Source organism: Coregonus clupeaformis, chromosome 3 (genome assembly GCF_020615455.1).
Source record: "Coregonus clupeaformis isolate EN_2021a chromosome 3, ASM2061545v1, whole genome shotgun sequence".
Taxonomy (NCBI): Eukaryota; Metazoa; Chordata; class Actinopteri; order Salmoniformes; family Salmonidae; genus Coregonus; species Coregonus clupeaformis.
In genome coordinates, this window is record NC_059194.1 from 2210408 (window position 1) to 2232298 (window position 21891).

Here is a 21891-nt window from a genome sequence, read left to right on the forward strand (position 1 = left end):
TCTATCAACTGAGCTACATCCCTGCCGGCCATTCCCTCCCCTACCCTGGACGACGCTGGGCCAATTGTGCACCGCCCCATGGGTCTTCCGGTCGCAGCCGGCTACGACAGAGCCTGGATTCGAACCAGGATCTCTAGTGGCACAGCTAGCACTGCGATGCAGTGCCTTAGACCACGCCCTTTTATAAACTGGGTGGTTCGAGCCCTGAATGCTGATTGGCTGACAGCCATGGTATGACAAAACATTTATTTTTACTGCTCTAATTACGTTGGTAACCAGTTTATAATAGCAATAATGCACCTCAGGGGTTTGTGGTATATGGCCAATTTACCACAGCTAAGGGCTGTATCCAGGCACTCCGCGTTGCGTCGTGCCTAAGAAAAGCCCTTAGCCATGGTATATTGGCCATATACCACACCCCCTCGTGCATAATTGCTTAAATATACCACAACCTATGACAACTCTGGAGTGATTGTGGACAACACATTTTAGATCCAGATGGTTCATTCTTCTTTCTAAGTGTCATAGCCCCCACAGAACCCAGATGGGAGCTTCCCTTCCTTCCTCCTTTTCATCACCGCTTTATGCCCTGACATCATAATAATACACCCAACCTGTGACCACCTGGTGATCAGTTTACACCCAACACCAATTATACTACTGCCCACCTTTCATGTGTGTGTGTGTCCCCTCCAGTGGATCTATGGTGACTCTGCAGGGCCACCAGGGGCGGCGGTTGAACTTGGCCCAGACCAGATCTCCCTCCACGTACTGCACTGCTGGGAGGGGCTTCTTCTTTGGGCTGTTGGGCTGAACAGAAACAAAACAAAGACCTTATTACACGTATAGGATCATCACTTGGACAGTTCAAAACTCTGATGGTAAAAGGGATTTCTTGTATCTTTTTATATACGTTGTTTAACATTTATTTTTAGCATCTCAAATTCAAATATTAAAACAAATACTCTTATCAAATCAATATTATTTTGCTGAATATAAAACTAGCCTATATGGTCGATCGGCATATAGTGTATGCAAAATCTAAACAATCAATTAAGAATAGCTGCTTGACAAATACTGTTCCAGGAGATTACACAGTATTTACCGAACTGGACATAACGTCAGATACGATCAGATATCTTTGAGAGCTACCCAGGATGCATCTGCCCCATGGGTTGTTATCGTAATCATCATCAGTAAGAGAGATAACTCACATTAGAGTTGGTTCCAACAGGTGAGATGAGACCATGGTCAAGTGTATCTCCTGTCATCTCACTGTCACTGTCGGAGTCCTGGTCCATACTCCAGCCATCCCCCATAGACATGTCAGGCAGGGCACTGGGGCTCAGAGTAGGGTCCAGCTCAGATAGACGCTTGGACATCAGGTTGAGAACAGAGGGTTTGTATGTGCTGTTATGGCCTAGCCCTGAACCAGAGGTGCTGTTAGAGTCTGTGACAGTTCTGTCTCTGGTGGACTTAGAAGAGTGTTGTTGAAAAGGAACCAACTCATCCTCCTCCTCCTCCTCCTCCTCATCCTCCCTGTCCCCACTGTCAAACAAGGTGGACTCGAAATGCAGGTATCCATTGGGGATGGGGGAGCAGCGCTCCAAACTATCAGAACTAACAGGAGAGAAACCGTTCTGATCCCGGATGGAATCCTCGTACGGTTCTGTCTCCTCGTTACCGGGAGAGGGGGGCAGTCGGACCTGGGGAGCCTCAAAACTAGAGCCTACCACTGGGCTGTGAGAGTGCAAATGGTTCCTGGCATGAAGGTCCTTGGGCTGGGGCCCGGGTCCCAGATCACACCCAGGTCTGTGTACCATAGTGGAGAGGTCCTGGAGCCTCAGCAGAGGACTGTAGCAGTGGGGCCTCGCCCTCTCTGCCTGGTTATACCCGTAGCTAGGTGCCTGTTTGAGGGAAGAGGTTGACAGTTGCATGGCCATCGAAGGTTGGTCTGTTGAGACACGCTTGGCGCTGCTGTTGCACTGGTTTCTATAGGAAGTGGTGGAAACTGAGAGGCCATTGGGGGGCCTCAGCTCTGGCTGGCCTGAGCTGTAAGCTGTGGCTGATGCTGAGCCGCTCCGAACAGCCCTTCTGTATGACGGATTCATGTTGTCATGGCTCCTTCCTGTCATTGTAAAAGAAAATGCAGGTTAGGGTGGTTGAGGTAAACCTTCTAGCAAACAACCTGCTTTTTCCTATCCAGCTACAGTGTGGTCAATTCACATGGTTCAGACTCATGCACTGTTTGAAATAGCTACAATGTTACAAAACAACTGTTAAAAAAACACAAGAATGTACATAAACCATACTGTCTGTCTGTAAATAACAACTCGCATTCCACGCGAGAATAACAGAAAGACAGACCACCGCATAGCCTAGACGTAATAAGACGACATTGCATGGCTTCCCCTCTGAAGGCCGTCCGTAGTGGCAGCAGAGAAGACAAAAAGCTCAGGAAAACACCGCGAGCGACCGGTGTGTTCTGCCCCGTTCACAATCGAATCATATCTACTCGTTCAGTTTTTGATATCAAAATAGAACGATCGCAAACACTGAAATGATAGATCTGTGCCACATTGCTCACGCTGCCAGCCTGACTGACTGTAGGGGAGTCAATACAGTCAGTGCCATCAAACAGAATGGCTCACACAAGTAGCCTACACTGAGCCTATAAACCGACATAGGAAGCTCCCATTCTAACTCACAAAAGGACGGTTCAAAACGTTTAAAAACATCGTCTGTATTTAAAAACGCAATAATCTTACCATTTGGAGGTCGGTCAAAATAAAACCAACTGCGGGTCTTTCAGATTGGGGCATGAAGCGTGTGTTTTTTTCGATTTGTGAAAGCGGATCTGCACAATCCCAGCAGCAGCAGCACTAGGCCAAGAAAGACCCACAGCTCTCATTCTCTCCCTTCACCTCCTGTCCTATCTCATCAGCGGCGGCCTTTCCAAAACAGTCACCAATGGACAAAATTAAATTAAAACCTTCCATTTTAGTGCATCAAAAGTCAGTGTAGCCTACACCACCTTAGTCCCTAACAATTACGATATCATATTTACTACATGGTTGTTTCGCGGGCTGTCGAAATGCCCCTCTGGTTATGTTAAAACAAGCCCTGCTAAACCGACTGGCTGTGTTGGCGAGCAGAGCTGAGCAACCAATCCGCACAGCCACCCAACCCCCCCGCGGATCACAGCACACAGCACATCGGGCCGGGCCACTCTCTCACCCTCAATCACTAGAGCACACTGCTCTACAGTCACACTGACAAATCCAGATGCACCATCTCAAATAAAAGAGGGTCTATGATGTAGGCTACTATATCCACTAATGTGTTTTAGTCAACATACATGAAACCCTTGGCTAGTTAATTTGACTATTTATTATGGGGTTATGTGAGGGTAAGGTATGTCACAATGATAAACCAATGCGCCATTGCTTTCCTTATCCCAACAAAGGCGTAACTTGCCTCCTCCATTTTGGATAGCAGAGAGAGGTTGGAGAGAGAGAGACGAATCTGTGGCCACAACAAATGCGGTTCAATAGTTCGAATGTGCTCGACGGGAAAACAGCGCAAGCGGTTGCGGCCTGGTCAAAGTTTTAAAATAGACTATTCCCCATATTGCCTGACAGCAGAGAAAATAGGCCATGTCCGAGGCAATAAACATGTCAATGGTGGGGGCAAAGCCCCAACTAAAGTCGGACCCCTGGACACCATGCTGTCAATGGGGTGCAATGTAATAGAAGATTGTTAAATCGGCTAAATGGCTATCCGTTTTTTTCCGCGTATCCTACAATAAGTTTGCATTAAAAAATAACAATGACAGCAGCCTATAAGGAAAAGAATGCGCCTTGCATAGTGGCCACACAAAAGTCTCGCCATACTTGCAGTGGTGCCCTCCTGCTAGTGTAATCAACTCGCATCGCACAATACCCATCATTCCTACATCGAAATGACAGTTGTCAAATAAGCCACAGACATTATGTTATAGCCAATTCTAATTAATCATATTACCTGATAGGCACATATGTATTTGCCTCGGCTGCTCTTCATTGATGACCAATCTGCAGATGTGTAACCTTATGAGGCAGTCACTCAGAAGGTAGGGAGAGGAGAATGCATATGCAAAGTCAGGGGCCCAGACAATAAGAATATTTGATTAGATTTTTTTCAAAGTGCCCCAACGTTTTTGTGTTGAAATTATATGAAATGTGTTATTCTTTTTTCCTCATTCAATATTGGTTTCTCCGTTCTATGAGATCGAGATTCACAATACAGGCCATATGTAATTCTAGGCCCAGGTAATGCACAATACCCAGGTTTATGTACATATATCTTCTTAGAAAAATTATTATAGGATGCGAATGTCAGGATTAAAACAGAATTCCTTATATTTATCTTGAAGAATGGTTGGACATGCAATGAGTGTTTTATAAAGGTGGGGTCCACTGGCCAATAGGGGACATGGACCCCATGATTTTTTTTTGATTTTTGATTTCACCTTTATTTAACCAGGTAAGCCAGTTGAGAACAAGTTCTCATTTACAACTGCGACCTGGCCAAGATAAAGCAAAGCAGTGCGATAAAAACAACAACACAGAGTTACATATGGATTAAACAAAACATAAAGTTACAAATACAACATAAAATCTATATACAGTGTGTGCAAATGTAGCAAGTTATGGAGGTAAGGCAATAAATTGGCTATAGTGCAAAATAATTACAATTAGTATTAACACTGGAATGATAGATGTGCAAGAGATGATGTGCAAATAGAGATACTGGGGTGCAAATGAGCAAAATAAATAACAATATGGGGATAAGGTAGTTGGGTGGGCTAATTTCAAATGGGCTGTGTACAGGTGCAGTGATCGGTAAGGTGCTCTGACAACTGATGCTTAAAGTTAGTGAGGGAGATAAGAGTTTCCAGCTTCAGAGATTTTTGCAATTCGTTCCAGTCATTGGCAGCAGAGAACTGGAAGGAATGGCGGCCAAAGGAGGTGTTGGCTTTGTGGATGACCAGTGAGATATACCTGCTGGAGCGCATACTACGGGTGGGTGTTGCTATGGTGACCAATGAGCTAAGATAAGGCAGGGATTTGCCTAGCAGTGATTTATAGATGGCCTGGAGCCAGTGGGTTTGGCGACGAATATGTAGTGAGGACCAGCTAACAAGAGCGTACAGGTCACAGTGGTGGGTAGTATATGGGGCTTTGGTGACAAAACGGATGGCACTGTGATAGACTACATCCAATTTGCTGAGTAGAGTGTTGGAGGCTATTTTGTAAATTACATTGCTGAAGTCAAGGATCCGTAGGATAGTCAGTTTTACGAGGGCATGTTTGGCAGCATGAGTGAAGGAGGCTTTGTTGCGAAATAGGAAGCTGATTCTAGATTTAACTTTGGATTGGAGATTCTTAATGTGAGTCTGGAAGGAGAGCTTACAGTCTAACCAGACACCTAGGTATTTGTAGTTGTCCACATACTCTAGGTCAGACCCGTCGAGAGTAGTGATTCTAGTCGGGTGGGCGGGTGCCAGCAGCGTTCGATTGAAGAGCATGCATTTAGTTTTACTAGTGTTTAAGAGCAATTGGAGGCTACTGAAGGAGTGTTAGTGTTAACTAAGGCTATTTAGTCTGCCAATAAGAATGCAGTGGTTGACAGAGTCGAAAGCCTTGGCCAGGTCGATGAAGACGGCTGCACAGTACTGTCTATTATCGATCGCAGTTATAATATCGTTTAGGACCTTGAGCGTGGCTGAGGTGCACCCATGACCAGCTCAGAAACCGGATTGCATAGCGGAGAAGGTACGGTGGAATTCGAAATGGTCGGTGATCTGTTTGTTAACTTGGCTTTCAAAAACTTTCGAAAGGCAGGGCAGGATGGATATAGGTCTGTAACAGTTTGGATCTAGAGTGTCACCCCCTTTGAAGAGGGGGATGACCGCGGCAGCTTTCCAATCTCTGGGGATCTCAGACGTTACAAAAGAGAGGTTGAACAGGCTAGTAATAGGGGTTGCGACAATTTCGGCGGCTAGTTTTAGAAAGAAAGGGTCCAGATTGTCTAGCCCAGATGATTTGTAGGGGTCCAGATTTTGCAGCTCTTTCAGAATATCAGCTGTCTGAATTTGTGTGAAGGAGAAGCGGGGGGGGCATGGGCAAGTTGCAGCGGAGGGTGCAGAGCTGGTGGCCGGGGTAGTGGTAGCCAGGTAGAAAGCATGGCCAGCCGTAGCAAAATGCTTGTTGAAATTCTCTATTATTGTAGATTTATCGGCGGTGATAGTGTTTCCTAGCCTCAGTGCAGTGGGCAGCTGGGAGGAAGTGCTCTTATTCTCCATGGACTTTACAGTGTCCCAAAACTTTTTGGAGTTAGTGCTACAGGATGCAAATTTCTGTTTGAAAAAGTTAGCCTTTGCTTTCCTAACTGTATATTGGTTCCTAACTTCCCTGAAAAGTTGCATATCGCGGGGGCTATTTGATGCTAATGCAGTACGCCACAGGATGTTTTTGTGCTGGTCAAGGGCAGTCAAGTCTGAGGAGAACCAGGGGCTATATCTGTTCTTAGTTCTGTATTTTTTGAATGGGGCATGTTTATTTAAGATTGAGAGGAAATTACTTTTGAAGAATAACCAGGCATCCTCTACTGATTGAATGAGATCTATATCCATCCAGGATACCTGGGCCAGGTCAATTAGGAAGGCCTGCTCGCTAAAGTGATAGGATAAGATACATGTAGCTTTTTGTCTGCACTTAACAAATGGAATTGTCTATACACTACACTTTTAAAAGATCAGTGACAGTCAAGACAATATCATTTTGAAATGACCATTTCACTTTTTTTTAAATTTTTGGTCATACAATACACTATCTTATCGTTACACATTTTCCCCATTGGTTAAAATGATAGTTCCTACTCAACACCATTCTGGGTTTGTTTTTATCAAGTGACAGTTACATTGTGAGAACAAAAAAATAAAGGATAATACAGCACATTGAGAACACAAAACCATTCATATTCACAAAGTGTTAGAAATAACAATTCCTATGTCGTCAAATAAGTATTATGTGAGATTTTCAGATGTGTTTGTGTTTGTGTCAGTTCAAGCAAAATGACAACAAAAAAACGTGTTGTAACAATGTTTATCACATTGAATCCTGTGTATAAATCCTGTGTATAAATCCTGTGTATAAATATGCATACAAATGAAATACATGTCATACGGCGCACAATTGGCCCAGCGTCGGCCGGGTTAGGGGAGGGTTTGGCCGGTGTAGGCCGTCATTGTAAATAAGAATTTGTTCTTAACTGACTTGCCTAGTTAAATAAAGGTAAAATTAAAAATTAAAAAAAAATACCAGACAACACAAAAAGACACAAGCGCAGCAACATGCACTCTGGGAGAAGCTTCAGATTCATGTTTTACTGCGTTTGGTGTTGTTTTCTACTCAGATACATTTTCAAAACATCATGAGGACAAGAAAACCATGACGACTACTACTAATACAGCACATTATATCAGAGAATAAAATAAACAGATGAATGAAAGTCAGATATTTAAACATTTAAACAAAACATCAACCCTTCTCCAGACAGCGAGCATTTGAACAGATTATAACGAATAATAGGCTATTTCTCTCATTCCTGTTTAGCTAAAGTATATTGATTGTATTTATTATATGCCTCATCATGCAATCTCTGTAAAATAAGATAACATACTTATTGAAAAAAAGAGAGAGATTTCAGTCTTTGGATAGGGACAGAATAAATGGTGATGATATTAGCACAGTACATTGAAGAGAGGAGGAGCCATTTGTAGGTAGCCAGTGCCAGACGTATCCAAAAGTCAACCCACATTTTGGCTACACAAGTCCCTGCTGGTCATCAACATCCTTTAGGACAAGCACTCAAATCTGAGTTCCAGGCAGTAGATAGAGATGCAGGCAGAACTACTTGTTACTTTCCTCCACTTTGCCAGTTGGCTCACACAAGCCTTGTTTCTGCATCAGGGTGTAAGGGAAAGGTGCCATTTCGCAGCTGGCATAGTCCAGTTTCTTGGCTCCGCCACCGCAGTTACTGAAGTCTAGTTTCTTGGTACCATCACAGCTTCCGTACTCCAGTTTCTTGAGCCGAGCCAGAGTCTTGATGCTACCAGGAGGCCTGCCAGGGCTAACCTTGTAGCCTGCCGCTTTGGTCGTACCCAAGGGCCTGCCGGGACTGGTCTTGAACCCTGCAGCTTTCGTGGTCCCCAACGGACGTCCGGTGCTTGTCCGGTAACCGGCTGACTTAGTGGTCCCCGAGGGTCTCCCTCTACGGCCGGATTTGACGACGCCTCCTTTCTTCTTCTTGGAGCTCTCTGGCCCAGTTGGAGCCTCACTGGCCCCTCGGATCCTCACTGTCTGAGGGTTGAACTCATTCTGGGTCTCTTGCTGCATTTGACAGGGCATGGGCTTGTGCATGCCCTGTGGCAGAGGGGGTAGGTTAGGATGGGGCAGCTGTAGAGTAGGGGGTGGGGGCGAAGGGTAGAATTTGTTGGATTGCGAGCTACATAAGTCGAAGTGGCTGGTTGGGTGTTGACATTCCTCTGCAAGGCCACTCATGCAATAGTCATTGCTGCTGCTAGTGACGTGGTGCATCATTTTCTGTTGAGGGGTACAAATGAAAGGGAAACAGGTTCAGAATCATTGAATTGTTAAGTGTGACACAGATGTATGCGCATGCACATAAACACACACAAACACACACAATAAGAACCTAATATGGTGATGCACATCACAACACTATGTAATAAATAGGTTATAAATTATCTATTCTATTTGCAAACATCTTGTCCAACATTAATTAGAACAGGCTATTCTTGCAAAACCATATAGGCAGAGCTAATGCAATATGCAACATACAGTAGTAGTCTCGCTATTACGCGTTTACAACCCAATAATACAACAGGTGTATAAATGGGGCAATGGGCGCTACTACAATGCAATACACGAAGTAAACTGCTGCATTTGCAAGTACATTTTGAGAACACAAAAAAAAACACACAAACCTCATTTGTAGGCGGATCATGGAATGCAAAGGGTTAAATATGAAACAGTTTATCCATTCTTGACCGCCACATCATAGAAACGCATGCATTCTACGCCCTATATTCCATGGATATTGACTTGATGCTGGATTACATTATGCGCCGGGTATTTCATGTTTATTTATTCTTCTAGGACAGAGGTTTAAATGAGAAAGGCAGCCATTTTCGTTCTTTTTTCCCCTTTTTATAAAAAGGAGGGGCTCAAAGCGCATGCGCGCGACACTTGAAGGGAACCTAGCAGCCCTATGAAGGCATTCACTATAATAAAAACATGCCATGTAATCCAACCATAATGCGGTCAAGGATATAGGATTTTATGCATTTTGTTCGTAACCCTAGTTTTGAAATCGTGGGCATTGTGTCCAGCAAATGAACGCAGCTGTTTTACAAACGGTCGTCACTAGTTACAACAGCCACAGTCATAAACCCCGCCTATCTCTACAATTTATCTTCTTAAAATGTCATTTAAAACCTCCCCTTAACATTAAACCTAACATTAACCACACTGCTAACCTTATGCCTAACCGTAACCTTATATTAAGACCAAAAATCTAATTTGTGTTTTCATGAATTTTTACGATATAGGCCATTTTGACTTTGCGGCTGTGGTAACTAGTGGAAACCTTTAGAAACAGAGGTATCAATACTGTACTTTCACTAGGTGGTAGTATAACAATGATAAAGATTAAGTACAGGATAAAACATTTACTTGATCTACTAAACCGTGTAATCTAGCTACATTTGACCTGACGTTAGTGGGAAAGCAATCTAATTTACAGAACTCATGCCAGTTTTTCTGTACAGTATCATACATATTCACATTTCAGTCACATCCCTGGTTCTTCAGTCTGATTGTCAAACAGTAGTTTGCCTCTGTGAAACTGTAAACAAATATTTTTGTGCAATATTTTCTCCACACATTTCTTTGGCTGCATCCGCAAATCAACTAGCCTCGCTCTGGCTACAAATCAACTCCCAACAAACAGACAAATCCAGTGGTTTTTATAATACATAATATTTAATATGAACTACTTGTTGTGTGTATGTACTGGCATGTATGTGTAACTGATAGATGCTCACACACACACACACACTACATGTTCATGTTTTTAAATGTATGTCAATTGTAAAGTATTTTGTCTGTAATGTCTTTTTCATTATGTGTCAGACCCCAGTAAGACTAGCTGTCGCCACTGGCATCGACTAATGGGGATCCTAATAAATCAAATAAAACATGACAACAGAAAGACTGGATTTACTGTAATACTCAAAAGCTGGGAAGCAATAATATCCATAAGCATTTCCCCTTAACATTGTCCCCATTCATTTCCTATTGAGTTCACAGGTCCAGTTGATTATGCATAAAAATAAATCCCAAATGGCACCCTATTCCCTCAGCCTGGCCTCGTAGCCCTATATAGTGCACTACTTTTGACCAGAACCCTATTGGCCCTGGCTAAAAGTAGTGCACTAGATAGGGAATATGGTGCCATTTGGGGCACATTCTATGCCAATTCTTAGGTCTTCCTAATGATCTTGGTCAGTTTCTGGATCTTGGTCTTGGTAGACATGTCCACATACTTGTCCCTGATGCTGACTATCATTCCACCCAGGATGGAGGGGTCAGACTGGGCAGAGAGAGAACAGAGAAGACGTTCAGACTTGTAGCAGCATGTACAAACCAGCTCATAGTCCCTATATGAATCACTATATTTCGCAGAACTTTATGGTGAGGATTTTAGTCAGAAGTAACGGAAATGTAAGCCCTAAAATGTTTATGATTCTGTAGGTGGACAGTGATTCCATTATACTTGCATCCACTGTGGCTTTGTGTTATGTCTATTCAGTATTAGCTATTCAGTAGCCTTCTCTGTGAGTTCCTAGTTCCTACCTTAGTCTCCAGCTTGAGCGTCTCTCCTTTGGCCAGGAAGCCAATCAGAGCAACGTTCAGGTCTTTGAGGTTGGCAGCATCCAGAGACTGTGAAAGGTATACAGGATTAGGGAAGATGTCAAATAAAAAATGCAAATAATTCATTTGCAAATGATCAAGTCCTGTAAATGTAAACAACATGTCAATTACATTTTAGTGTGGATTAATGTAAATATTGAGTTGGCTGATCTGTGATTAGATTAAATCTGTGTAATGATGGAGTGTGTGTGTGTCAGATCCTACCTGTGCGGTGGTGACAGTACAGATGACATCTCCACGGTGGGCACTCATCATCTTGCTGAAGGTTGAGATGACGTCAGAGGTCAGACGGCTGTTATTAGCCATAACATCTGAGGAATGGAAGTAAAGATACACTATTATTCAATTCAATACAAATGTAGTTATCTCCTGAATGTAGTTATCTCCTTAGGGCAATTACTGTTAGGGTTGCATCAGGGCCTCAGACACAGATACATAAACAATACACACAAGACAACTATTACATATTACACTGTTATTACACTGTTATTACACACTATCTTTCTTTCACCTGTCTGTCCAGACAGATACACAAGTCTGACATAAGGCTGGCTACCCACTGATCTCCTGAGTGGAACCAGGATCTCTGTGCCACTAGAGATCCTGGTTCGAATCCAGGCTCTGTCGTAGCTGGCCGCGACCGGGAGACCCATGGGGCGGCGCACAATTTGCCCAGCGTCGTCCAGGGTAGGGGAGGGAATGGCCGGCAGGGATGTAGCTGAGTTGGTAGAGCATGGCGTTTGCAACGCCAGGGTCGTGGGTTCGATTCCCACGGGGGGGCCAGTATGAAAAAAATATATATAAAAAAAAAACTTTATGCACTCTGGATTAGAGCGTCTGCTAAATGACTAAAATGTAAATGTAATGATGATGATGGGAGTCATCCCTGTCTTGGTCATCAGTGAAGGTGTGCTGTTTGATGCTATGTTTAACATGGGGTAGACAGCTTGGGGTCCTTGACTAGGGCCTGGAGGAACAGAAATATGTCTGTTTAGTATAGCTATGGGGCAGTAGCTGGGTGCCAGTCTGAAACTGGTGGTCTGAAAGAGAAAGGCATCCAGGTTCATGGGACAGTCGACAGTCAGGGGTTCCCATGTGTGTGTGTGTGTGTGTGTTGGGACTGACTTACAGACACTGTGACCAGCTCCTTCTCTACCTGTTCCAGTCTACCCTGCTTGCTGGCTGCTGAGAAGAGAGAATAGGCAGAGAGGGTAAGTCATTGCACCCATTAGAAGTTTTAGGATTATCTTGAGATATTTTTACTATCTGTGACGGCTACATCTTTAGACTAGACACCTGTGATCATATCGTTCTCAGGTCGTCAGTCATCACTGCATAATTGGTGAGCCCTTGCCAGTAGCTTGTATGTCCTGCTTTGCTTACCTTGACCAGCACTTGCCTGGTCAGCCAAGTGCTGAACTGACGGAACTGCAAGAAGAGAGAGAGAGAGAGAGAGAGACAGAGAGAGAGAGAAAGAGAATTGCTTGGATAAAACTGGCATTGATTTATACTGAACAAAATATGTTTCATGAGCTGTAATAAAAGATCCCAGAAATGTTCCATTCGTACAAAAAGCTTATTTCTCTCAAATGTTGTGTACAATTTTGTTTACATCCCTGTTAGTGAGCATTTCTCCTTTGTCAAGATAATCCATCCACCTGACAGGTGTGGCATATCAAGAAGCTGATTAAAAAGCATGATCATTACACAGGTACACCTTGTGCTGGGGACAATAAAAAGCCACTCTAAAATGTGCCGTTTTGTCACACAACACAATGCCACATGTCTCAAGTTTTGAGGGATTGTGCAATTGGCATGCTGACTGCAGGAATTTGGCAGTACGTCCAAACAGCCTCACAACCGCAGACCACATGTAACCATGCCAGCCCAGGACCACCACATCCGTCTTCTTGATCTGCGGGATCGTCTGAGACCTGCCACCCGGACAGCTGATGAAACTGTGGCTTTGAACAACCAAGAATTTCTGCACAAACTGTCAGAAACCGTCTCAGGGAAGCTCATCTGCGTGCTCGTCGTCCTCACCAGGGTCTTGACCTGACTGCAGTTCGGCGTCGTAACCGACTTCAGTGGGCAAATGCTCACCTTCACTGACCACTGGCATGCTGGAGAAGTGTGCTCTTCACGGATGAATCCCGGTTTCAACTGTACCGGGCAGATGGCAGAAGTATGGCGTCGTGTGGGCGAGCGGTTTGCTGATGTCAACGTTGTGAACAGAGTGCCCCAGGGGGCGGTGGGGTTATGGTATGGGCAGGCATAAGCTATGGACAACGAACACAATTGCATTTTATCGATGGCAATTTGAATGCATAGAGATACCGTGATGAGATCCTGAGGCCCATTGTCGTGCCATTCATCCGCCGCCATCACCTCATGTTTCAGCATGATAATGCAAGGCCCCATGTTGCAAGGATCTGTACACCATTCCTGGAAGCTGAAAATGTCCCAGTTCGTCTATGGCCTGCATACTCACTAGACATGTCACCCATTGAGCATGTTTGGGATGCTCTGGATCGATGTGTACAACAGTGTGTTCCAGTTCCTGCCAATATCCAGCAACTTCACACAACCATTGAAGAGGAGTGGGACAACATTCCACAGGCCACAATCAACAGCCAGATCAACTCTATGCAAAGGAGATGTGTCACGCTGAATGAGGCAAATGGTGGTCACACCAGATACTGACTGGTTTTCAAATACCACACCCTCTACCTTTTTTAAGGTATCTGTGACTAATAGATGCATATCTCTATTCCCAGTCATGTGAAATCCATAGATTAGGGCCAAATGAATATATTTAAATTGACTGATTTCCTTATATGAACTGTAATTCAGTAAAATCGTTGCGTTTATATTTTAGTTCAGTGTAGCTACCGGTGACAGTGAGTGAGAAACTAGGTGTAGAAACCCATTAACTGTAGAAGTGTTGGTTGTTACCAGAGTTGGGGAGTACTGAACTACAAATAGTTCAACTAGTAATTTCATGACATTTTGCAGTAGCTTGGTGGTAGTTTAACTAAATTCAAATATTGGTACTGTTTTCAGTAGTTCATAACTATTTTTTGCCATGTAGGGTAAACTACACATTATTTTATTTTTTTTATATACTGGCCCCCCGTGGGAATCGAACCCACAACCCTGGCGTTGCAAACGTCATGCTCTATCAACTGAGCTACATCCCTGCCGGCCATTCCCTCCCCTACCCTGGACGACGCTGGGCCAATTGTGCGCCGCCCATGAGTCTCCCGGTCGCGGCCGGCTGCGACAGAGCCTGGATTCAAACCAGGATCTCTAGTGGCACAGTTAGCACTGCGATGCAGTGCCTTAGACCACTGCCCCACTCAGGAGGACAAGTCTCACTTGAAACATAGTTTTTGTGTTTAATAGGCTGAATTACAGATTCTGTTAACTTCTGAGCGATATGTTCTTGCAATTTGTAGTCTATGACATTTCAGATTTAGATATGATAATTTTTCACTAAGTAGTTTGGATGTAGTCTACTACTTTTCCAAAAAGTAACTTAAAGTAGTAAACTATATTTTTCTTAAGGGTAACTTTAGTGTAACTTATTCCAGTTTGGAGTAATTGGTCTCTTAGTAAAGTACATTTTCAGAGTAGCTTCCCTAACACTGGTTGTTACATTATATCAAGCCTCATTCATTCAATTAGTTTTGCTACTGCTATATTGTATCAGACACGTCTGTCAAAACCAATGACCGGTCAAAACATAAGTCCTCGTGGACGCGAGCTGCACCCATTTCAAAGTGACAATGTAGCTAGGGTTTAGGGTGAAGAGGATCAGCTAACTATATGTTATTTTATAACAGGAAATAAACAAATATTGAATGTCTTACCTGCTGTCCTCCTAACGTTACCTCAAAGGTGCTGCCATTTTCTCCTGGTTAGTGCTACCCGGGATTCTAGAGACGTCCCTACCCTAAACCCTAACCTTAACCCCTACTACAGTTCCCTAAACTTAACCCAAACCTCAACCCTTACCTTAACCATTTTACATTTCAACTTCAATGGAGTAACCTCAGAGTTGTGACGTCCCAAGGAATCAGGATTTTCATGGACCATTTCCTCCTACTGCTGACTAGGGTGAAACTCAATGCGCATGCGTGTGTCTTAAACATGAGGAGCCGCCTTAAATTCTGGATAGTTGCTCTTGCATCCTGCCAGTCCGTTGTATTTATTCACTGTGAATGCACAGTAGATCTATTCACACTATTATCCACAATGCTCATGGAATTTATTGTGATAGGTTTATTATTTTGATACCGAGAGCACATTGTAGTTCCCATTCGCAATCACACGGTGGCAGCAAAGCCCAGATGAAGGGGGCCGGTGAAGTACGTCGGCCAATGACGTAAACGCAACAAGACCGGGAGGTTTCGTTTATCTGATTCGGGTTACCCCGGTGGTAGAAATTTGAATCGGGTGAAAAGTGATTGCATTCGTTTTGGAACCGGGCTGCCTCCCGAGCGTGAGCCAGGTGCCCAGCTCTGGCCGTCGGCGAAGTCGGCTCAAAACAAAAGTGACGTAATCAAGCACGTGGAGTGATGATTAGGATTCGGTGTTTTCACACGCAAAAGTGATTGCTTTGGATAAAAACGCTTGATCTGCCATCCCAATCCTAGTTTGAAAAGTCAAACATGTATTTTATGAAAAGATGTATGTTTCTGGACGATGCACCATGCTGCCTTGTTGGCAATCTGACAGAGAGGCGCAGAGTACTGTTTGATTTGAGAAAGCGCTCCTCCCTCCCCGCTTTCGCCCGATGATGTGAAGGACCATTGCCCGGTTCAACCCGGGCCAGCGTAATATAACTCCCTCATTGATTGTTGTTGGGGGAAGAAGCAGGGTTGGGTCCACGGAATTTCATACAGAGCCAGTTTTCTGCAACTGCGGCTGTTCCACGCATTTCTTTAGCTATTTCATATAAACAGGAGATCGAGGCACATGCAGCGCTTATTTTTTTTAACGAGTAGCTAGCTAGTGGGGGGGGTTGAACCAATTTAAAGCAGGGTCGGTAAACTAGCTAGCTCGTGCATTCATTTTTGACGAAGGCAGATAGAGTGCGAATGACGAGAACGCATTAGCCAGTATTAGCTAAACTAGTTTTCAATAGGTAACCTGAAATATAACCAGACATGGACGACAAGTCATTCACTAAGGAATTGGATGGGTGGATTGAGCAACTCGGCGAATGCAAGCAGCTCTCGGAAAACCAAGTCAAAGCCCTTTGCGAGAAGGTAATTTTAACCCATTTAATTCGTATGATCTTGCAAGCCCTTAGCAAATATTAGCTAAGCTAGTTTGCCGGCTATGTTAAGCAACTATCTTAAATTGCTCATTGGTCCGAGCACGGTTCATTTCTCCACCGGCTTTTGTATGTTACTGCTAGTTAGTTAGCTAGTTAGTTACTTCCCTACTAGTTAGTTACTAACTAGCAGTAACTAGCTAGCTACATTATTCAGAAAATGGCGGCGGAGCTGCCTATTGCCATTGCATTCACTGTGGGGTTGGCAGACATGCATTGACTGAGTAGCATTGATGTTGAATTTTTATATGAATGTGTTTGGAAGTTTCAGCTTGATATCCTTGCTGTTCTTACGCGCCGTTCTGGCTTGTTGCATTTGAATTTCCAAGTGTGCCCCTTCGGTATCAACTACTGTATATAGTTGGAGCTTAAAAATATGCATCATATGCATACATTTTATAAATACTCAAACAAGAAATAACATACACACACCCAAACTCCCGCAGTTCCCCTCTGTATCCCTGATTTCCCCCATCCTCTGTCTAAATCCCTAACCCCAAACTCTTCTGTCTCCTCTCCAGGCCAAAGAGATCCTGACGAAGGAGTCTAACGTGCAGGAGGTGAGATGTCCGGTCACCGTGTGCGGAGATGTCCACGGCCAGTTCCATGACTTGGTGGAGTTGTTTAAAATCGGAGGGAAGTCTCCGGACACCAACTACCTCTTCATGGGAGACTATGTGGACAGGGGCTACTACTCTGTAGAGACAGTCAGCCTCCTGGTATCTCTCAAGGTAAACATAGCCACATGTTTTAGAGCAGGGAAGGGCAACTTTAATGGGGCTGGGGGGTTAAAGTTGCCCTTTTTTTTGTTGAATTAATCATGAGTGGCTTTGCCTGAGGACTCAAACTGAATTCTTCCGCTGCTCTATCATTCGCTACATACTTCAGTCTGAGACTGCCATCATTGAAGTCGTTTGTGGTGATGTCAACATGAGAGGTGTTGTACAAAACAAAGTAATCAGCGATTGGATAATCTCTAACCAATCAGAGTAGCAAAGCCAATGACACATTTTCAAACCTCCGCCTTACCCACTTGTGTTCTGGCCCAACCCATCGATTTCTGGGACCAGTCAGAACAGTTAGAATGTTTTTCCATTCTAGAAATTGTTGTGGAGGTACTCAGATCCAGACTCATTGCAGAGGAAAACTAATGTTTGTGGGCGTGGCGTTTGCCCGGAGCAAGGAGTTTGGGTAGCCAGGCAAGCAGTAGCTTGCGGCTCTGCATACCCACATCCATACCCACACATGTAGTCCGAGCCGGCCCTAGCCTTTTGGAGGCCCTAAGTAACATTTTGTTGCGAGCAAAACCTTTTCGCTGCCCCCTCTTGACAGCGGAGAGAAATTTCCTGCAGTTCTACACATTTTGTGTAGAGAAAATGTTGCAGTTTTTAAAGTAAGTTTGCTGCAATTCTACACATTTTGCCATGGGGTGGACAGAAATGTTAGCAGTTTTTGATATGTTATCTGAGTGAGCGTGACTAAGAAAATCTATTAGGGCCCCCATTCGGCAATTCGACCGTGATTACTACAAGTTAGCCTAGCATTTTATAGTTAGTCTAGCCCGCTAACTTACCCATTTAAACATTTTTAGCTGACATAGGCTAATTGAGTGACTGACATAAGACAACAACTGCTGAAGCACGACCACATGTTTTTTTTATTGCACCTTGTGTATTCAGCTATTTTAATTATCGACAGTAAGTGAGAGTGAGTTCCTAAAAAAAATTTGTATATACATTTTATGAGGGGGGATCGATCCGTGGGCCTACAAAATGACTGTGGGCTGCCAGTTGCCCATCCCCGTTTTAGTGTACTCTAAAATAGCTTCGTCCGATTCCTCTCATATATTCAAGTCAAATGTTATTTGTCACAGGGGCCGAATACAACCGGTGTAGACCTTACAGTGAAACGCTTACTTACAAGCCCTTAACCAACAATGCCGTTTTAAGAAAAATAAGTGTTAAGTAAAAAATAGATAAATAAAAATAACTAACCATTTTTAAAGAGCAGCAGTAAAATTATTGCTAAAAGATATTGCTTAGTTAGTTTATTTTGCACAGGGACAAACAGCAACAAGGTTAAAACTCAAACGGGTAGAGGAGGACCGTAAGTCTACAGGGAGAACAGGACAGCCTATTGATATAACACAGGATAACATTTACTGCTGCTACTGTAAATGTCATCGTCAACCTTAAACCATGTCTGGTTTGACGTGAGAACAGAAGGTCACTGTGAATGTAATATGTGTGTTTTTATGCGCTTTTTGTCCCATCCAGAGATGTGTTAATAATTTTTTGTTTTTCAGGTTAGGTACCGTGAGCGAATCACAATCCTTCGAGGGAACCACGAGAGCAGACAGATCACCCAGGTGTACGGCTTCTACGACGAGTGTTTGAGGAAATACGGAAACGCCAACGTCTGGAAGTACTTCACAGACTTATTTGACTATCTGCCCCTCACTGCCCTGGTAGATAACCAGGTGAGATATTCGTTTTTAAAGGTGCATTATGCAGAAATGCACCTTGGTTGGAAAGCGAGGCAGCGGAAGGGATCCCTTCCTTGTTATTACGTAACCATGCAATTCAGCAGCAATGTGCTGTACAATACAGATGTTAGAAGACATTTACAACCCAACACAATGTTCATGTGCATCTATTACTGATTTGTTTACAGCAATAACACAATGTTAGATGGAATTTTTAAAAGCCTTGTTCTAACAATCACACATATTTTACATGGAAATGTCTAATTGACTTGTTGTTCCTCTGCAGATCTTCTGTCTCCACGGTGGGTTGTCCCCCTCAATAGACACACTGGAACACATCCGAGCGCTGGATCGCTTACAGGAGGTTCCTCATGAGGTCAGCTCACTTCCACGTTCCTAGAAACCACGTCCAATCTTCATACTACCGTGCTAGTTAGAATGCATGCCCAATGTGTTGTTTCATAGGATTGACTTACTTGACTTAACCTCTTGGCCCCCTTGGGAGCGTAGGACGTCAACCATTTGCTCTCCACCTCACTCACTTCTGTGAGAGGGCTTTTGCCTCTAGCCAAGAGATCCCTGCTTTGTTCAGTTCTTGTAGAGTGCAGTGTCTCCAGTTGTGTAGCTCAGTTGATAGAGCATGGCGCTTGCAACGCCAGGGTTGTGGGTTCGTTTCCCACGGGGGGCCAGTGTGAAAATTTATGCACTCACTAACTGTAAGTCGCTCTGGATAAGAGCGTCTGCTAAATGACTAAAATGTAAAATAGTATGCTGGTGTGGCTATTGAACCAAAGGCTGAAAGCCCTGACATTGTATATCAGATAGTTAATCTGTTCCATGGACTTCTGGCCAACTAGTCACTACTCATCTCACAGTTGTAATGTGCGTACACAAAACGCCTTCAATAAAGTCACATCATGTGGTGACGCTCCAAGTGTTGCAGCCTGACCTCACCAATATGGCCACCTTATTCAAATCATGTGGTGTTCACAGTATTATTGACCTTACTAACATGGCCACCGTCTCCCTCCCCCAGGGTCCGATGTGTGATCTGCTGTGGTCAGACCCTGATGACCGTGGTGGCTGGGGCATCTCTCCCCGCGGTGCCGGCTACACCTTTGGACAGGACATCTCAGAGACCTTCAACCATGCTAACGGACTCACCCTGGTCTCCAGAGCTCACCAGCTGGTCATGGAGGTACATTGGCACATTTAAGTACTGATAAAAAAACAATGCAGACTTTCTCTTGTCTTTGCATTAGGTTATGTTTTAGACAGTTTTGCAAAACTTGCACTTTGTCTTGTTCGGGGATGTACCTCTGGTTTACTGAATGTTTGTTTTGGCAGGGTTATAACTGGTGCCATGACCGTAACGTAGTGACCATCTTCAGTGCACCCAATTACTGCTATCGCTGTGGAAACCAGGCCGCCATCATGGAGCTGGATGACACACTCAAGTACTCCTTGTAAGTATTCACTTCAAAATAAGTGTTTACTTCAAAATAAAAGTATTCACTTCAGAATAAAAGTATTCACTTCAGAATAAAATTCCAGTTGACAATGCTTTACCTGTAGCTTTGTTAAACTCCAAACATTGGAAATTGTTACGAGTAGATAAGAAAAGGAAGCTTGCTAACTCATTTGTCTTGATTGATGAAATGAAGTGAAGCCTGTATTAGATCTCAAATCGCTCCGAGGCGTCATATCAGACTCTTTGTTTCTATTCCAGCCTTCAGTTTGACCCCGCCCCTCGCAGAGGAGAACCCCATGTGACCCGCCGCACTCCTGACTACTTCCTGTAAAAGATCCCAATGCCTGTAAAGTATTGCTATAGATTCTTTTTAGTCAACGTGAAGAAGAAGAAGAAGGTGAAAGTGGGAGAAGGGAGCAACCGACCATCGGAGTTGTGACAAATTAAGCATCCATCTATCCATGGACCAAAAATGTGTGCCATCATTTCACAATGCAAAATGGAAAAAATGTCACATTCATCTTTTAAAGAAGACTACACAACCTACACCCACCACAGTCCTTGGAACCAGTTCCTACTCTCTCGCTCTGTGCATGATGTTGTATTTATCTCTGAAAATGATTCTTCATTGTAAAGATTACAGTGGACTATATAGGGATAGGGTGCCATTTTGGAAGCAGACGGTCTCACATTACCTGCTGGTTTTGTCAGGAAAAATATCTGCTTTGAATTAATTAATCTGCTGAGATGAATGCTTAAATGTAACCCTTGTGTAAGGAAATTAATTATAATATAGAAAGGTTCACCAAAACTAAACTCGGTATGGCCTCAAACTGGAAGGTTGCAGTAAACATTATGATATGTTGTGAAAAAATGTTTTGTGTGTGTGTGAATTGAAATCATTGTTTTCAGGGTTGGTTGGGCGCTGGATGGAATTGAATTCTTCTTTTTTTTGCACTTTTGTATTTAATTTTTATCACGACACTGACAAAGTACAGCGTTCTGTTTTACAGTGCATTCGGAAAGTATTCAGACCCCTTGACTTTTTACACATTTTGTTACGTTAGTCTTACTCTAAAATAGATTAAATTAATTGTCTTCATCAATCTACACACAATACCCCATAATGACAAAGCGAAAAAAGGTTTTTAGACAAATGTATAATAAATCAACAAAACAGAAATACCTTATTAACATATGTATTCAGATTTTTGCTATGAGACTTGAAATTGAGCTCAGGTGCTTCCTGTTTCCATTGATCATCCTTGAGATGTTTCTACAACTTGATTGGATTCCACCTGTGGTAAATTCAATTGATTGGACATGATTTGGAAAGGCACACACCTGTCTATATAAGGTCCCACAGTTGACAGTGCATCTCGGAGCAAAAACCAAGCCATGAGGTCGAAGGAATTGTCCTACAGCTCCAAGACAGGATTGTGTCGAGGCGCAGATCTGGGGAAGGGTACCAAAACATTTCTGCAGCATTGAAGGTCCCCGAGAACTTAGTGGCCTCCATCATTCTTAAATGGAA

At 43.5% G+C, this 21891-nt stretch overlaps 4 protein-coding genes across 6 annotated transcripts in view; 1 reads left to right on the plus strand and 3 right to left on the minus strand.

Moving 5' to 3' along the window:
• The window catches only part of LOC121538892 (histone-lysine N-methyltransferase, H3 lysine-36 specific), a 29657-nt gene extending 25562 nt beyond the window's left edge, over positions 1-4095 (minus strand). Inside the window, exons 1-3 of one of the 2 annotated variants that reach the window (XM_041847066.2) lie at positions 4024-4095; positions 1215-2128; positions 669-810 (exon numbers count right to left, since the gene is read on the minus strand). In XM_041847066.2, the coding sequence (XP_041703000.2) occupies positions 669-810; positions 1215-2128; positions 4024-4036 (1069 nt within the window). In that variant the 5' untranslated portion in view covers positions 4037-4095. Of the gene's footprint in view, positions 1-668; positions 811-1214; positions 2129-2768; positions 3129-4023 lie in introns of those variants that run through there. The other variant, XM_041847068.2, reaches the window with a different exon arrangement.
• Positions 4096-6926: 2831 nt separating this feature from the next.
• Positions 6927-10719, minus strand: LOC121538916 (UPF0461 protein C5orf24 homolog). Of its 2 annotated transcripts, none has more exons than XM_041847085.2 (2): positions 10673-10719; positions 6927-8648 (listed from the first exon to the last, which is right to left on the minus strand). In XM_041847085.2, the coding sequence occupies exon 2, from the start codon at positions 8643-8645 to the stop codon at positions 7956-7958; it is 690 nt and encodes a 229-aa protein (XP_041703019.1). In that variant the 5' UTR covers positions 8646-8648; positions 10673-10719; the 3' UTR covers positions 6927-7955. The 2 variants fall into 2 exon arrangements, with proteins under 2 accessions (XP_041703019.1, XP_041703014.1); XM_041847080.2 differs by lacking the exon at positions 10673-10719 and adding an exon at positions 9053-10181.
• Positions 10337-14836, minus strand: LOC121537976 (ATP synthase subunit O, mitochondrial-like). The gene is made up of 8 exons (XM_045206435.1): positions 14833-14836; positions 12444-12488; positions 12190-12245; positions 11995-12027; positions 11572-11719; positions 11265-11371; positions 10983-11069; positions 10337-10719 (listed from the first exon to the last, which is right to left on the minus strand). Exons 1-8 carry the CDS (start codon positions 14834-14836, stop codon positions 10609-10611), a joined length of 591 nt encoding a protein of 196 aa, XP_045062370.1. The 3' UTR covers positions 10337-10608.
• A 1070-nt stretch (positions 14837-15906) lies between these two features.
• On the plus strand, positions 15907-20886 carry LOC121538904 (serine/threonine-protein phosphatase 2A catalytic subunit alpha isoform-like). The gene is made up of 7 exons (XM_041847073.2): positions 15907-16333; positions 16923-17132; positions 18707-18880; positions 19173-19262; positions 19923-20084; positions 20234-20352; positions 20616-20886. Exons 1-7 carry the CDS (start codon positions 16232-16234, stop codon positions 20686-20688), a joined length of 930 nt encoding a protein of 309 aa, XP_041703007.1. The 5' UTR covers positions 15907-16231; the 3' UTR covers positions 20689-20886.
• The last annotated feature ends 1005 nt before the right edge of the window (positions 20887-21891 follow it).

Excerpts from the sequence above, each read along its gene's own strand:
- LOC121537976 (XM_045206435.1), bottom strand. Across the intron at positions 12,246-12,443 it reads CCAGGCAAGTGCTGGTCAAG|CAGCCAGCAAGCAGGGTAGA; the intron begins GTAAGCAAAGCA and ends CTCTCTTCTCAG. Across the intron at positions 12,028-12,189 it reads AGGAGCTGGTCACAGTGTCT|GCCCTAGTCAAGGACCCCAA; the intron begins GTAAGTCAGTCC and ends CTGTTCCTCCAG.
- LOC121538916 (XM_041847085.2), bottom strand. The coding sequence starts at position 8,645 with ATGATGCACCACGTCACTAGCAGCAGCAATGACTATTGCATGAGTGGC.
- LOC121538904 (XM_041847073.2), top strand. The coding sequence starts at position 16,232 with ATGGACGACAAGTCATTCACTAAGGAATTGGATGGGTGGATTGAGCAA. Across the intron at positions 18,881-19,172 it reads CTGCCCTGGTAGATAACCAG|ATCTTCTGTCTCCACGGTGG; the intron begins GTGAGATATTCG and ends GTTCCTCTGCAG. Across the intron at positions 20,353-20,615 it reads GACACACTCAAGTACTCCTT|CCTTCAGTTTGACCCCGCCC; the intron begins GTAAGTATTCAC and ends TTTCTATTCCAG.